The sequence below is a fragment of the Hippopotamus amphibius genome, chromosome 2 (assembly GCF_030028045.1).
Source record: "Hippopotamus amphibius kiboko isolate mHipAmp2 chromosome 2, mHipAmp2.hap2, whole genome shotgun sequence".
In the NCBI taxonomy this organism is placed as follows: domain Eukaryota; kingdom Metazoa; phylum Chordata; class Mammalia; order Artiodactyla; family Hippopotamidae; genus Hippopotamus; species Hippopotamus amphibius.
In genome coordinates this window covers 214545542-214562001 of record NC_080187.1, presented here as the reverse complement: position 1 = coordinate 214562001, position 16460 = coordinate 214545542, and the positions used below count along the sequence as shown (strand labels likewise).

The 16460-nt window shown below is 50.8% G+C and overlaps 1 protein-coding gene across 2 annotated transcripts; it reads left to right on the top strand.

Annotated features, from left to right (window-relative positions):
• Positions 1-2226: 2226 nt before the first annotated feature.
• On the top strand, positions 2227-14828 carry LOC130845125 (cholesterol side-chain cleavage enzyme, mitochondrial). Of its 2 annotated transcripts, none has more exons than XM_057721881.1 (9): positions 2227-2548; positions 5494-5649; positions 7334-7533; positions 8540-8743; positions 10086-10243; positions 12870-13036; positions 13310-13388; positions 13964-14095; positions 14462-14828. In XM_057721881.1, exons 1-9 carry the CDS (start codon positions 2280-2282, stop codon positions 14591-14593), a joined length of 1497 nt encoding a protein of 498 aa, XP_057577864.1. In that variant the 5' UTR covers positions 2227-2279; the 3' UTR covers positions 14594-14828. The 2 variants fall into 2 exon arrangements, with proteins under 2 accessions (XP_057577864.1, XP_057577863.1); XM_057721880.1 differs by having other exon boundaries at positions 13898-14095.
• The last annotated feature ends 1632 nt before the right edge of the window (positions 14829-16460 follow it).

Sequence of the window (16460 nt, the reverse complement as noted above, 5' to 3'; positions counted from 1 at the left end):
AGAGGCTTCCCCACAAGAAAGTGTAAAGGATGTAGTCCTCCCAAGATCCAGAGAGTTCAGTCTCAAAAAGAGCCTAAGAAATTAAAGACCTTTGTTGCATCACTAATAAAGCAATGAGGGTTGAGAGGACAAAGGCCCTCATGTGGACTGGGACCCCATATGACAAACTCCCCTGAGAGCTGGCATGGCTGGACAAAGAAACTGCTAGGAATCCCTGTTTATTCAACTGGCTGCCAAATGCACACTGGTGTGTGCACCTTCCAGATGGCAGAGACCAGAGAGAATATTCTCCCTGGTTTACAAGCCAAGCTCTCAAGACAGAAAACAAGATGAAAGGAAAACCTAATCAGATGAATGGTTTTTCCTCCTTGTGATGAAGGACACAAAAAACAAAGACAAAGAAAAGTGACCATTTCTGGGAGGAAAAGAATCAACAAACCAAGGATACTCTGCTGAATTTCAAACCAAGCATCACCAAATCCAGGGAGCTAGCCTGACAGATATTTTCTCCAGCTAATCTATTTTAGAAAAGAGAAAAGCTTACCACGCTTGTTTCCAACAGACCCTGACGGCAGAGATCTGGGAGACTGACAGTAAGAATTCTTACATTCTGGGGCTTTTTGTTGGTTATCCCAGGGTCTCTTAACTGTAGCAGCTTTGGAGTGAGTAGTGTCCAGCTAGTAAAGTTGCATCTCGCCCTCAGTTGCCAACTGCTGGGGAGGAAGACATTTACCTAAGTTCTTCTGGCTTGTCTAAGAATGAAATTGACATGAAACTGATGTCTCATCAGAAGAAAATAAAACCAAGTTTAATAACACACATAAGGACTTCTCTCTCATTCCAGTAGTTAAGACTTCGCCTTCCAATGCAGGGGGTGCGGGTTCGATCCCTGGTCGGGGAGCTAAGATCTCATGTGCCTCGTGGCCAAAACACCAAAAATAAAACAGAAGCAATACAGTAACAAATTCAATAAAGACTTTAAACTTGGTCCACATTTAAAAAAAAAAAAAATTTTATTTATTTATTTATGGCTGTGTTGGGTCTTTGTTGCTGCCCGTGGGCTTTCTGTAGTTGCGGAGAGCGGGGGCTACCCTTCATTTCAATGCGCAGGCTTCTTTTTGCGGTGGCTTCTCTTCTCTAGGTGCGTGGGCTCAGTAGTTGTAGCTCGCAGGCTCTAGAGCACAGACTCAGTAGTTGTGGGACACAGGCTTAGTTGCTCCGTGGCATGTGAGATCTTCCCGGACCAGGGCTCGAACCCGTGTCCCTTCTATTGACAGGTGGATTCTTAACCACTGCACCACCAGGGAACCCCCCCCAAAAAAAAAAATCTTAAAAAAATAGCACACGTACATGGGACAGACCCAGAAAAACTAACTCACTAAAATAGCTGAAAATTTCACCTTAAATACCATCTTCCACTGAAGACAAAAGAAGATGTTGTATAGGGTAGGGGTTTAGGACTTTGAAGGGGTATGGAGATGGGAAAGCAAATGCTTGGTAAATAAATATTTGCCGGGCCATGCAGAGAAAATGAAATACAGAGTGGTCTCTCAGCTCTAAGAATTTCCCCCACCACACTTAGCCCATATTCTTTGCAGCTGTCTCTGGTGATTCCTGAAACAGGCCCTCCATCTAAATTCTTCAGGCAGTTAGAGGGAAGGTCAGTTTCTTCCTAAGTCTTTTGGGCTTTGGTTGTTTTCATCTTGAAATAATCTGCATTCCAAAGAGACATTTGGGGGTGGCAAGTTCTGCTCCCCTACAGGACTATGCCAAGGAGACAGCCTCTCAGATAGCGCTGAGGATCTGCTCCAGAGAAGTGAGGGAAAAGTGAGGATTTATATGAATTTTTTGGTGGGAAAAACAAACAAACAAACATGTAGTCAAACATGAAAAGGTCACTGCTAATCACAAACAACAGACATCTCAAGTCAATGATTTTAGTGCTTTTCTACGGGAAGAAGTAAAAATCTGGGGTCATGGAAACTTTTCCTTAGATATACATCTTAACTCTCTAGGGGCCCATATAATCCAATTGCTTCCTGTTTTTCTTCATCCTGAAGTCCCCTCCGGGTGCACTGAGGCAAGATTCTTTTCTTTACAGTACCCGAGTCTGGGAGGGGCTGTGTGGGCTGGGAGTCAGCAGGAGGAGGAGGGAGGCTGACCGCTTTGTCAACGCCTCACTTAGCCTTGAGCTGGTGCTTATAAGCTGGGCCCCAGGGGCCCAGGGCCAGAGTCACCTCGCCAGGCCCTGCTGCCGTAGGAGCCGTTGTGGGGGCAGCATGCTGGCCAGGGGGCGTCCCCTCCGCTCAGTCCTAGTCAGAGGCTGCCAGCCCCTCCTGAGCACCCCACGGGAGAGCCTGGGGCATCCCGGGCTGGGCACTGGAGCGGAAGCTGGCATCTCCACTAAAACCCCTCGCCCCTTCAACGAGATCCCCTCCCCTGGTGACAACGGCTGGCTTAACCTGTACCATTTCTGGAGGGAGAATGGCGCGCAGAAAATCCACTGTCACCATCTGCAGAACTTCCAGAAGTATGGCCCCATTTACAGGTAAGCCTGGCAGAGTGTGGGGGCTGGCGGGATCGGGCACCCCTGCTGTGCTCCCCCCTCCTCGGATGGTCTGCCCTCCCATTCCAGGCTCTTGTTCACCTCTGACTTTATGTCTTCCTGCCTGGGGGTGGCAGGGGAACGGAGAAGGCTTCCCAGACAGTGGGTTTAGTTCCCAGCCCCGAGGCCTCAACAGTCCCCAGGTCCCACACCCTTTGAAACTTCAGGGAGGTGGGGATGCTAAGAGAACAAGCCCTGACAAATGCCTCCCTACATTCATTATCCACAGGACCCCTTGCAAGTAAGACTATCATTCCCATTATCAGAAGAGAACGAAGTTCAGAGAGGTTAGGATTCTTGCCCTGGACACTCAGCTAGAACCCTGTCCTGCTGGGGTGTTGGCCTTGCCCCTTGGCCCTGTGTGGCTCTGGAGCAGCTGATTGTGTCCCTTCCATCAGGCCTGGCTGGAGTCCCTCTTCCCCAAGCACCTGCCTAGCCTCCTGCCAGGAGGACGGGCCTTTGGTCTTTTGGCCTCTGTGTACCCCACCTTCTTCCCCTGGGGTGCGGGTGGGGTCTAGGGGCTGCCCTTAGTGGGAGGCCTCACTTGTTCTGGTTTAGCAGTTTCTAAGGTGGGTGGGCTTCAAGATACACCTGGGTTCTTTTCTGAGAGCGTAGGTGAGGGGGAAGGGAGGTGGTGAAGGTGGTGGTGGAGGGCAAGGAGGGGACATCAAGAGGATAATACGTTACTTTTATTTAAAGGGTCAAGATGGGGAAAGGGCATCGCAGGACATGTTAGCTGATTGGATGGGCAGTGGGTAGGGGAGCAGGCTAGTTTGTGTAGGGGACCAGCTGCTCACTCCATCTCCCACAACTCCTTCTGAAGTCTTAAGTGCCTTTTTTTAGCTGGTTGGAAGCAGGGCTCCCCCCCCACCCCCGGCCTCGGCTAAATGTCAGGCTTGGGAGAGGTTTGCTCCTGAGTGTCTCTTTCTTGTCTGTCTCTTTCTCTCTCTTCTAGTCTCTTTCTCTCTCTTCTAGGCCTCTATCCCCAACTTCACTTCATGGCACTCTCTCCTTATCCCCTGCTTCCTCCCCACCTCCTCCGTCCTGCTTCTAGCCGCTGTAGGATCTCTTTATTTTATAAAGCCCCTTTCTGTTTTCTGAGTCACTTTCATCTGAGCCTTGCCATGTGTCTTTAAAGTTGGTGTTATTATCTCCAATTTACAGATGGGGAAACTGAGGCCCAGAGAGGAGAAGGGTCTTGCCACTGCTCATCAGGGCAAAGCCAGGGCTGGAACCCTGATTACCTAGCATCCTGTTCAGCGTGTCACTATTCTAACTGTAGCCTTGAAGTAACAAACCTCTAAATACACATGAAGAATTTAAAATATAAGTTTTCTGGAGTTTTCCTTAATACAAGGCTGTTCTTGTTATTTATTGAACAATGGAGAAAAATTGAAGTCAGATACAACCTCTGTTTTGATAATATTTATGGACCATTCAGCATGTGCATATATTTATACGCTGTTTGGTGTTGTCCTAGAACAATGTATCGAGGACTTTTCTCTTTTTTCTCTTTAATATAATTTGAAAAGGCAGCATAGTGGCCCACAGAATGAATAAGACATTTTTTTAGCTAGTTCTTTAAAGTGGACATTTAGTCCACTCTAGGGTTTTGTTTGGGTTTTTGTCTGGCTTTTTTTTTTTTTTTTGCTATTTGACATCCTTTTCCTTTTTTTTTTTTTTTTTTTTTTTGCTATAAACCTTCTCATCCATCAGGCATCATTGTCCGATGTCAGATAGCTGCCCTGGGCTAGATTCCCAGAGGTGGAATTGATAATAACAATAGCACTTCAAGGACTTTGCTTGGCTTTTTTCTTTAATGGAGTCAGTGGTTTGAGGACCTGTTGCAGCTGGGAAAACACTGAGAGGATTTTCTAGGAGTTCATGGCTGGCCAAGGAGACTTGGGGAAGGGAGGCCCAGGCTCTATGGGTCAGTGGCTAAAGCAGTGCTCTTTCTCTCTCCTCATCCTTCCCTTCCCCCTTCCCCCTCCCTCCCCTTTCTCCAGGGAGATGGAGGAAGAGGTGGGGGTGGGGAGAGCGAGAGAATGAGAATTTGGCTTATAACTGTGTGTTTTATGATATTTTACCTTAAAGCGTATCTTGAATTAACTTTCTTTTGCAAAAGGCAGATGCAAGTGAGAAGTAGAAGTTTCTGTTGTTTCACTACAGCTGTACTTTAATACTATCTGCAAAGTGCTCTGAGGTATATTTATACCTGGGGCCTAATGTTTTACCGCAGTTTTATTTTAATAGCGACAAGGTACTTTGTCAGGCATCTGATTCCTAGGGGCAGGGCAGCTTCTCCCAGAACTTCAGTCCTAGAGCCTAGAAGGGATTGCCTGGCCCGGTGTACATCCTGCCTAGCAAGCTACCTGGAGTCACTCCAGTACAGGGTCACTCCAAGCTGCCGCGCAGGTACCACGTTTCTGAGCTCTGCATGGGTTGAGAGGACGGAGGTGTGAAGAGTGTGGACACAACAGGAAGAATGAACATGGAGTACTTGCTGGTCCATGGAAGGCCCTGGGTGGGGGTCGGCCTGGTCCTGGGGACGTGCTGCGGTAGGCAGGAGCCACTGTGTTGATAAGAGGAGCACATAGCTGTCACTTACAGAATGTCTAACAGGGGTCACACCCATAGACCTCATTCCCTCGCATCCTTCAGCAATCCTGTAAGGCAGGTACTGTGTTAATCTCCACTGAGGAAACTGAGACTCAGAGAGGGGAAGAGACTCAGGTCACGTGGTGGGGAGGTTGTGGAAAGGGATGCACTCCCAGGCCTGTCCGCTCTGTGCTATCAGCCACAGGGTGGTTACAGATGGGCCGAGTGCCCAGGGTCTGCATGGCTCTCCTCTAACCTTACATCACGGCACCCTTCCTCTGCCCCTCCAGGGAGAAGCTCGGCAATTTGGAGTCGGTTTATATCATCGACCCTGAAGACGTGGCCCGTCTCTTTAAGTCCGAGGGACCCAACCCAGAACGATACAACATCCCGCCCTGGGTTGCCTATCACCAGTATTACCAGAAACCCCTCGGGGTCCTGTTGAAGTGAGTCTTGGGTCATCTCCCAGGGGCTGGAGGGAGATGACGGGCAGCTGTGGCGAGGGCAGAGACTGGGGGTGAGGGGCTGGGGCCAGGCGTGCCCTGTGCTTTCTAGCTGGGGCCTCTAGACAAATCCCTGTCTTCTTCCTGCCTCCATAAAACAGACGATGGGGATGGTGAGCTGCCCTGCCAATCTTCAGGGACATGGTCAGGCAGAAGGTCTTCCTGAGTCATTAAATACCTTGAAAAATTCTCATTTATTGGTTCACTCATCGAGTCCCATTTTACTGAGTGCCCATCACGTGCCAATCCTTGTGCTGGGCCCTGAGTGATAAGCAGGGCAGGGCCTTATAGTCTGCAAGAGTCCCTTACAGTCTAGGAGTCCCTTATAGTCTACAAGAGCAGTGAGAAACAAGAACATATCAGTGTATTTAAATGTAATAGATACCGTTTTCCACCAAGTGGCTCGTCCAAAATTTAAAATATGACCATAGCAAGTGTTGGTGAGGCTATGAAGCAACTAGAATGACCAGAGCTTGCTAGCGGGGCTGAAAACTGATGCCACCACTTTGGAAAATGGTTGGACATTACTTCCTGCAGTTGAATATTCACATGCTTATAATATAGCCTTTCTGTTCTGAAGGATATACTCCAAAGAATATCCCGCCCCCACCTGTCGAGGCAGACATGTACTAGAATGTTTGCAACACGGTTGTTCCTAATCGCAAACACCTGGAAACCACTTAAGTGCCCAACAGGAGCATGAACGCATGACAGTGACGTACCCCAGTCAAAAAGAACAGACTCAGTGACTCATAATACGGATGATATGTAGAAACATAAAATTAAGTGAAAAAAGCAAATCATGACAGCTTTTATAAGAAGTTCAAAACAAGTATACATTTTTAAAAAGAATGTTTTAGAAATACACGTTGACCAGATAAAACTATATACAAAAGCAAACAAGGGATTCAGGCTGGTGGTCCCCTTAGCCAGGGAGGCAGGATGTGAGAGGACCAGGTGGACATCTGTAAGTTATCGTCAGGTTCCCAGTTTTCATGTTGGGTAGTGAGTTTATAAAAAGAGTCTTGTAAACAAAGCAAGCCCCAAAATGACAAAGAGGGATTTGCAAGGATCTGTTTTCGAGAATGGGCTGTAAGCTGAGGATGAGAATGGGCATTGACCCAATTCTGGGCACCTGAGACTCCCCACCACTGTGAGTGACGGGACGTGTTGGGAGTGCAGAGGTTGGCCCATTGTGTCTGTGCAGGGGCAGAAAAGGTGATGTGGAGGAGCCCTTGAATGGTAGGAGGTGAGATTGGCCAGGAGGAAGGGGAAGTGGTGGGGAGGGCAGGCCTACAAGAGAGGCAAAGACTAGAGGGCTTGAAAGGCTCTAAAAAGATGATTTCCTGGCTTGAAGCAGCACCAGAGGGAGTAGAGCAGGGTCGGGGTTTTGTTTTCCTTCAGCCTCTTTTCTCCTGTCACACACCTCCCCACCTCCCTCCGCACTGCCCCGCCCAGGCCAGGCAGAAGCCAGGAGGAAGTGAGGGCAGGGGATCGGGGGACGTGGATGTGAGTGCGGGACTCTGAGCTGTGGCTCAGCCTCCTGGGAGAGCCAAGTCAGCCCCCTCTGTGTTTGCCAGGCCTGGGGTTTGTGACCATGAGGGCCCGAGGGCCCATGTTTTCTCAGGAAGGAAGGAGCTTGGAAGAAAGACCGACTGGTCCTGAACACGGAGGTGATGACTCCAGAGGCCATAAAGAACTTTATTCCCCTGCTGAACCCAGTGTCTCAGGACTTCGTCGACGTCCTGCACAAGCGCATCAAACAGCAGGGCTCTGGAGAGTTTTCAGGGGACATCAGGGAAGACCTGTTTCGCTTTGCCTTCGAGTGTAAGGGGCTTGAACCTATCTGGCCACAGTCTTGGGGGTGGGAGAACCCAGCGTCCCACATTGAGACCCAGCATAGACCCTGAAGAAGTGTTGGAATTGGCTTCTGGGGTGAGCCGTTGAACATATTCTCTGCCGTCAGCTACCCAGGGGGAGCTGCATGATCTCATCTGATTCATGCTATGGGGGCCAGAGTCTCTAAAATGCAGGTCCCTATTGCCACTTTCCTCCAAAAGCCAGGGCTTGGCTTGGCCCTTCATTCTGCAGATCTCCCTCTCCTGGGACAGAGACCTTCCCTTCGAGGTCGGTGAGGGGAGGGGAGGGTTGGGTGGTTAATCTGAACAGGGTATTGGAGGATATGTAGGAGTCATCCAGATGGAATATGGAGGTTGGATAGTGTAGGGAGAGGGGACGGCACAGGCAAAGGCCCTGTGGCTTGATGGGGATCATGTGGTCGCTGAAGGAGATTTGGAGTGCCCAGAGTTTGGCATGAAATCAGCATTCAAATTCCTGATCCAGGAGATGGGAAAACCTTGGGGCTGTTGTGACTTCTTATGTCCAGCCAGAGTGGGCCCTGGATGGCCATTTACCAGGGATGGATGTCCCCCAAGTGCCCATCTGATCTGTTTCAGGAAGTATTTAGCCACTTTGGTCAATGATAGGTGAGAAACCTCTCTTTCCAGGAGGAAAGTCTGGAGGCTGCTGGGGGTGCTGGAGTTTTAGCCCAGCCTGGGCCCTTTCCCAGCTGTGCTGGAGACTCTGCTTCCCACTCGGGTGACCCCTTTTTAGGGTCTGCCACATGACCCTCTGAAGGGCCCTGGCTGCCAGAAAGGCAGTTTTCCTTAGCCCTGCAACTTTAGTGCTTTGGGACTCAGCCTCAGTTTCTTTACTGAAGGAGGCTGAGATTGGGTGCAGGGACTCCTATGTGTTGGGGAGGATGGTTTCTTGGGAGCTGAGGCTCTCAGATGGTCAGATTGGAAGAGACTCCTCAATCGTGCCTCCCTTGCAGCCATCACCAATATCATGTTTGGGGAGCGCCTGGGGATGCTGCAGGAGGTAGTGGACCCTGAGGCCCAGAAGTTCATTGACGCCGTCTACCAGATGTTCCACACCAGTGTCCCCATGCTCAGCCTCCCTCCAGACCTGTTCCGTTTGTTCAGGACGAAGACCTGGAGGGACCATGTAGCTGCATGGGACACAATTTTCAATAAAGGTGAGGGCTGTACCCTGGGCAGCCATATGTGGGGGCCAGGAGAGCCCTGTCTGCCTCAGGAGATGGGAAATCCAGGCCTGGGTTGGTGGGGATGAGGGTTGGGGGGAGTGGGGAGAAAGAGACAGAGGGAGAAAGTCAGCTGGAAGCCCCCCACCTGGGCCTGCCTCCTTGTCCCAAGTTAGGTCAATGAGCACTGACTTACCATGTAGAAAACCTACCCTCTGGTGGGCAGGGATGGGCATCAGGAAGGCCCAGGAACCCCTGAATATGGTGGGCTGAAGCCTGGCTATAGGGGATGATTAGATTTTCCTGGAGAAAGAGGATTAGAGAAGTCCATCATATTTTCCCAAGGAGCCTGTGATTCCCAACATGGTTAACGACCAGTGTTTCAGAAACGGCTGTGCTTGGTGACAGAGTAGGACTTTGGTGAGAGAGACTGGTAAAGGGTAGAGAAGGCTGACTGGGATGTGGTGATGATGTCAGGCCTGTAGTCAAATCATGCCCCTGCCCCTGACACCCATGTGACCTTGGGCGAGTCATTATCTTAGATGGACTTCTGTTTCCTTATCTGTAAAATGGGGATGATAGCATTTACCCCAAAGAGCTGTAGTCAATAATTAATATATATATATAAAAAGAACCAGATATGAAGGACTTAGCAGAGTGCCACTCAGAGAAACAGCAGCCTAGAAAGTGCAGGGCTGGACTTCCCTGGTGGCTCAGTGGTTAAGAATCCGCCTGCCAATGCAGGGTACCTGCGTTTGATCCCTGGTCCGGGAAGATCCCACATGCCATGGAGCAACTAAGCCCGTGTGCTACAACTACTGAGCCTGCGCTCTAGAGCCCACGTGCCGCAACTACTGAGCCTACGTGCTGCAACTGCTGAAGCCCGCGTGCCCCATGCTCCACAACAAGAGAAGCCACCGCACTGAGAAGCCCGCACACTGCAACAAAGAGTAGCCCCCAGTTGCCACAACTAGAGAAAGCTTGTGCACAGCAATGAAGACCCAACACAGCCTAAAAAATAAAGTAAAAATGTACAAAAAAAAAGTTAATACATAGTTATCATATGATCCAGCCAAAAAAAAAGAAAGTGCAGGCCTCCAGAATCCCAAAGCCCTGTACCACCTCCCACCAGAGATTGTGCTCCTTCCCTCCCCTCTGCAGAGAGCTGCACTCTACTTTTTTTTTTTTTTTTTGGCTGCATAGTACGGCATGCGGGATCTTGTTCCCCAACCAGGGATCAAACCCATGCCCCCTGCAGTGGAAGCACAGATTCTTAACCACTGGACCACCAGGGAAGTCCCAGCCTCACTGTATTTTCTTTCTTCCCTCCCCACAGCTGAAAAATACACCGAGAACTTCTACTGGGACCTGAGACAGAAAAAAGAGTTCAAAAATTACCCAGGCATCCTCTACCGCCTCCTGGGAAATGACAAGCTGCTTTCGGAGGATGTCAAGGCCAACATTACGGAGATGCTAGCAGGGGGTGTGGACACGGTGAGGACACAGTGAGGTGGCTGTAGGGGCACATCCTGTCCCTTCCTGTGCCCCTTCCACCCTGCCTTGTTGTCTGAAACCCTGTCCGTGTGGGGTCCGTCTTCCTCTCCTGACTCCACTTCCTAGATACTAATCTCTTAGGAGGGTGAACTCAAGTCAGTCATCCATGGAGCATGCCTTGAGGCTGATCCACCATTTTTTCTTTGCCTCTGAGGAGGGAGTGACTAGGCACAGGTGGGTGACACAGCTCACTCAGAGTCAGGAAGGCAGGCAGGACCTCAGAAAAGCTGGGAGCCAGTGGAATTTGCCCTGGGCTCTGCCCTCCAAGTCTTTCTGTTGCGATCCATTCCCCTCCTTCCAGACCTCAGTACCCCTTGATGTCCCTGATGTCTTAAGGCATCATTTGTGGTGTCTCCCAGAGGCCCTCTCAACAGGCAGGACAATACCGCAGCAAGTTCTGTTCCTGAACGTCAAAACTTCTTTGTCCTATGCGCCATCCCTTTTTCCAATACCTTAAACTCTCTCAAGCAAATGTGATGGTGAGGGTTAATTCTTTAGTGTTTCTTGATTATTAGTTATGATTCAGGCACTGAGACTATAAAGGTGAATATATTAGACTTCAAATCTCCCAAATGGCTCAGAGAGGAAGGGTATATTAGCTTGTGAGGGCTGCCATGACAAAGTACCACAGACTGGGTGGCTTAAACCACAGAAATGTTCTCTATCAAGGTGTCAGCAGGGTTGTTTTCTTCTGAGGCCCCTCTGCTTGGCTTATCAATGGCCATCTTCTTCCTATATGTTCACCTGGTCTCCCTCTCTCGCTCCCTTCCTTCCTTCCTTCTTTTCTTATACAGACACCAGTCCTATTTGATTAGGACCCACACATATGACCTCATTTTACCTTAATTACCTTTTTAAAGGCCCTGTCTCCAAATACAGTCACATTGTGAGGTGCTGGGGGTTAGGACTTCAACATATGAATTTGGGAGAGACACAATTCAGCTCATGACAAGCAGGTAGCAGGGCACAGGTGATGATCTCACCATGTTATAGGGCTGGATGACGAGGCAGGTACCAGGTACTGACAGCGCTGAGAAGAGAGGAGAGACCAATGTGGCCTTGCAGGACAGGGAAAGCACTCCATAGAGTAAAATCAATTTGTCTTTCCTCTTGTTGCCAGGAGGAGAAAGGAGGAATAGCTTTTTAGGACTGGGGAGAAGCATGTGTCATGCCTGGGTGAATAAGCTGATTTCCTAGGTATCATATTTACATAGTGCTCTAATGGAGGAGTTTCCATCCCTGGGCTGCAGATGGAGCCTTTGAGCATATTTTGAACATAGTTCATTGTCAGCATGTAGACGAGAGATCCAAAAACAGCTCACCTGCACCAAAGCAGCTATTATTTTTAGGTAACATTTATTAAGCAAGTACTATATGACAGGCAGGGTCCTGAGCTTTTCACATGTCTTAACTCATTTAGTATTCACAAACAACATTTTGAGGTATGTTACTGTTACCTGCCACCTCCCCTCCCCGCCTTTTCTCCATGAGGAAACTGGGGCACAGAGAGGTTAAGGAAGTTGGTCAAGGTCACACAGCTAGTAACTTAGTTGACTACCTTATTAAACAAGTACCTCCTGAGTACCCACTCTGTGTCAGGCCTTGGAATCAAATATATGCATTTGATCTGAGCCTTGAGGAAGGAGTACACACTTGCTTCCTAGGTTGGGGAAGGAAATTGTAGGAAAAGGGAACAGCATGAGGAAGATTTCTGGGCTTCAGGAGCTGCGTGTGGCTAGAACATGAGGAGCATGTTGGAGAGAGGTGGCGGTGGGCTGGGAGCAACAGGCAGGTGTTGGAGGGGGTCCATGGGTCTGGTCAGAGCTGAAGTGACTGGATGGCATTTTTTCACAATTGCTTCTGCTGGGAGGAAGAAGGAGCATGTCCAAACCTCTTGGACCAAAATATGATCCTTGATAACATAATATGCCAACAACTTGTGTCCTAGTCTCAGGGCAGAGGACTGTTCTAGCCCAGGGTCCCACCACTGAGGAATCTGAACTGTGGGGGCTTGCAGAGGGTCACTTATCTTCAGTGAATGTTAACAGTCACTACCTCGGGCTAATTGCAACACATAGAAAACAGGTCTGGTTGCTCTGGTTTCAGCATTTTTGAGCCTCACTTTATACTATGCTGCTGTAGGCAGATGCTAAATTTAGGGGGAAGTTCTCCTGGGGAGAAGGCTGGTGTTTTAACAGGCATTTCAAGATGAATGGCAGTCATTCAGGAGTACAACCATTACAGAAGTAGGATTTGGCCTCTTAGGGCCTCTGGAGTCCTTTGGAAGAGGGCATTAGCCATATGGATGACCCTCTACTGGCTGGGGAGATGGGTGGGCTCTGGTGACGTGAGTGGGGAGGGCAGGGACAAGTGCTGCCCCAAACCTTCCTGCCTGGGCCACAAGAAAGGCTTCTTGGACATTTGCCTTCTGAATTGTGTTTTGCTTTTTGTGGATGGTGGTTACTGGATACTGGGACGAGGGTGGGGAGAGGTGTTTGGCAACGAAAATTCAGCGTGGGTCTAGGTGCCCCAGGAGTGATGGCCCTCTTGGTTTTCTGTACGCCAGACATCCATGACATTGCAATGGCACTTGTATGAGATGGCACGCAGCCTGAATGTGCAGGAGATGCTGCGGGAAGAGGTCCTGAATGCCCGGCGCCAGGCCCAGGGAGACATAAACAAGATGCTGCAATTGGTCCCGCTCCTCAAAGCTAGTATCAAGGAGACACTGAGGCAAGCCTACCCCACCTATGCCTGCCCCACCCCACCATCTCAAATCCCTGGGCAGGGGCAGGGTGGTACCTGGGCACAGGGTTACAAGAATGGGCTGGTGGAGGAGATTGGTAGCAGGAAGTGAGAAGTCTAAGGAAGACAGCTGGAAATAGGGAGAAGTGTCCTGCCTCCAGATACCCCCAGGGTGCTGCAGCTAGGGTTGAGATGCCATGCTGGGCGCAGGGCTTTTTCCAGGCCTTGGGGCATCAGCTACTGAATACTTTTCATTGGCAGACTCCACCCCATCTCCGTGACCCTGCAGAGATACCTCGCAAATGACTTGATTCTTCGAGATTACGTGATTCCTGCCAAGGTAGGTACAGCAGGAGGGCTGCAGGCTCTGTCAGTCAGACAGATGAGGCCAGGGGCAGGTTGCAATTGTGTATAGATGGTGGCGATGGGGGCTTCTGTCCTGCCTCTCTTCCTGGAGCTGGCTGGTGGGGCCCTTGGCAGCAGTGGTCCAAGTTTGAATGAAGGGCAGAGGTAGTGGACACAGTGGGCGATGGTCTTTGGAATGCTGCTGGAGTCTAGGGTTAGGAGGGAGATCCCCCAGGCTGCCTGGGTCTTGGGGGGCTCTCTGGTACTGAGGAAAGGGGCAGGACGATCCCTTGGGCCATCCCTGGCCTAGTGTCTTCAGTCATGCCTATTTGATGGGCAGGGCTAGGGAGGGGTGGGGCCTTGTTCAAGATCACACTGTGGGCAGAGAGTCCTGTGCTGCAGAGCTGGGTAGCCAGGCTAGGGACTGGGAGTGGAGATACTGGGTAATGCTCTGGGCTGTGAGGAGCTGAGGCCTACTCAGGCTTCTGCTTACTTTGTCCCCAGACATTGGTGCAAGTGGGCCTCTATGCCATGGGCCGAGACCCTGCCTTCTTCTCGCACCCGGAGCAGTTTGACCCAACCAGGTGGCTGGGTAAAGACAGGGACCTCATCCACTTCCGGAACCTGGGCTTTGGCTGGGGTGTGCGGCAGTGCGTGGGCAGGCGGATCGCCGAGCTCGAGATGACCCTCTTCCTCATCCACGTGAGTCTAGGCTGGGGACACCTGTCTCCCAGTACTTGGCCTCCCCTCCCCCGCAATGCCCTGCTGTCTCCTCTCTGGGCAGATCCACTCACCACCCAGCGGCGCTCCCTGCTGGATGTTACCCCACAGTGGCGATGGGATGGGGTGCAGTGGGAAAGGTCTTGTAGAAACCAAATGGAAAGCATGAATCAAGGGGGCAAAGCACTAGTGGCATTTTCAGGCTCTGCACAGGATTCCATAGGCGGTAGACCCCTTGGAGCATCTCAAATCACATTCAACAGGCACTGCTCACAGGTGAATGAGCCTGGCCTGGGGGAGACAGACCCTCCCTGCCTCTCTCCTAAGTCCACCACCCCTCTTTCTCAGATTCTGGAGAACTTCAAGGTTGAACTGCAGCATCTCAGTGATGTGGACACCATATTCAACCTCATCCTGATGCCCGACAAGCCCATCTTCCTTGTCTTCCGGCCCTTCAACCAGGACCCACCCCAGGCGTGATCGGAGAGGGTGGGCACTGGCCTTCCTGCCAATCAGGCTAGTAGGGGTTTGGGAGGATGGCCCGAAGAGGTGGGACCCATGGAAGCATTTGCATCTCCAGTACTTGGTCCACACCCCTGCTCCTTTCTTGTCAGCTCTAATCAGATGGAGTTGGCGCTCAGCCGAGGCACCCCTCTCACCCCACCTCTTCTCCCTCTTTGCGCATCCCATGAAGGCAATAAACAGCTGAACTCTGTAAAGTGTTTTCATTTTCATCTGACCCCTAAGGTATCCATCACTCCTGTAGAGATGCTCCCTAACCCAGATCAGCAAATAGATCTGAATGTGAATGGGGAAACCAAGGCAGCTGTACTTGAAACCATTTCTGCTGGGACCCACTCACCTACAGCAGTTCAGAAGCCATCAGGATCATCCTCCCTGTAGTTGGGGCTGGGTGTGAGGCAGAGCAGGTGGAGGGCTGTTGCCACTGCACCAGGAGCTACTGGAGCAGCAGGCAGAGGGACAAAGAACTTGGCAGAGTTCTGCTGAGAGTACAGGGCAGCCTGAGAGGTGTGGACCAATCTTGGCTACCAGGGCAGGCCCACCTATCAGGAGGCCTGTATAGAGCTCCGCTTGGCTGAGCACTGGGTGGGAATTCCCTGTGGGGTCATGAAGACTTCCTGCCAAGGTCCAGCCAGAGTCTTGGGCATGTCCAGGGATGATACGGTGGAGAGGCTGTGAGTGAGGGGCTGGTGTGAGGTGACTGCCCCTAGGGATGAGAGGCCAGCCTGCTTCCTCTACCGGACCTGGCCCTTCTCTGGGCTTTCCCAGGCCTTAACTTCCTGCTCCAGCAGGATGAGCCCACTTGTCCAAGCTCTGGGAATTAGGCAGGGAGACTGGGGCAGAGTCTTTGGTGCATTATTTGGACTGCCTGACAGTGGTCCCAATTTTGGCCCCCTCAGCCCCCTCTGAGTTCCATGACTCCTGACTTGACCAGGTACCCGATCCTTCCTGGTCTCCTTGGCTACCTTGGTCTAAGTCCTTCAGGAAGACTGGGGGCTAGTGCTGCTCGGGAGAGCAGCCCAACTGGCGTGGCCTCCTCTACTAGGATCTGCAGGTTCTGAATCCACTCTTGGAGCCTTTCTGCTTTTCCTCATCCCACAATCCTCTTTCTTGCTGTCTTTCTCTCTCCTTCCTGCTTCCTTTCCTTTCTCCAGGCTTGAATCATCTTTGCTTGGAAATGTCACTATTGGAAAGGGCCTTACTATCAAAGATGTTAAACTCTTTGGGGATAGATGGGGCAACTGAAGCCCAGAGAAGTTGCTCGAGTCACCCAAGGTCACGCAGCATGCTTGTAGCTAGAAGCCAGGCCTTCTAACTCTCAGTGGAGGGCTCCTTCCTCTGGCCCCATCTGCTTTTCTGTCCCTGAACACATTTAGACACAATATTCCCAGCTCAGCCTAGCCCTGGCAAATGAGGTATTTCATACTAACATGTAAATGATTGTCACAGGCAGGCTTCAAGTCTTTCCCTTCCCAAGAAACAGATAAACCAAACTTGAAAGAAGGGGTTTCAGATATGGTAGATGTTTGAGTGCAGGTAGAAAGTCCCAGCCTCTCGCACCAGCTGGCGTCTGGCGGTCTCAGTTCTTCTGGATGTCTGGATGGGGCTTGTCTCCCTGGCTCCTGCTTTGGAAGGGCTCTTCTCCCCCACCCCCACCCACCCCTCTCCTGGGTCCACTATGGCTGGTGGCTCTCCAAAGATGGTAGCTCCTGGGACAAGAAGGAGGCTATGAGGGCTACAGCAGAGGGCCCAGGCCCAGAGTGGGGTCTGGAAGGAGGAAGCTTAGGCACTCCAGGCTGCCCTGCTCAAGGAAAGAGCTGAACGC

Bases quoted from the DNA above. Each gene is read 5' to 3' on its own strand.
- LOC130845125 (XM_057721880.1), top strand. From the start codon at position 2,280: ATGCTGGCCAGGGGGCGTCCCCTCCGCTCAGTCCTAGTCAGAGGCTGC. The intron at 7,534-8,539 runs GTAAGGGGCTTG...CCTCCCTTGCAG, and splicing joins GTTTCGCTTTGCCTTCGAGT to CCATCACCAATATCATGTTT. The intron at 14,096-14,461 runs GTGAGTCTAGGC...CCTCTTTCTCAG, and splicing joins TGACCCTCTTCCTCATCCAC to ATTCTGGAGAACTTCAAGGT.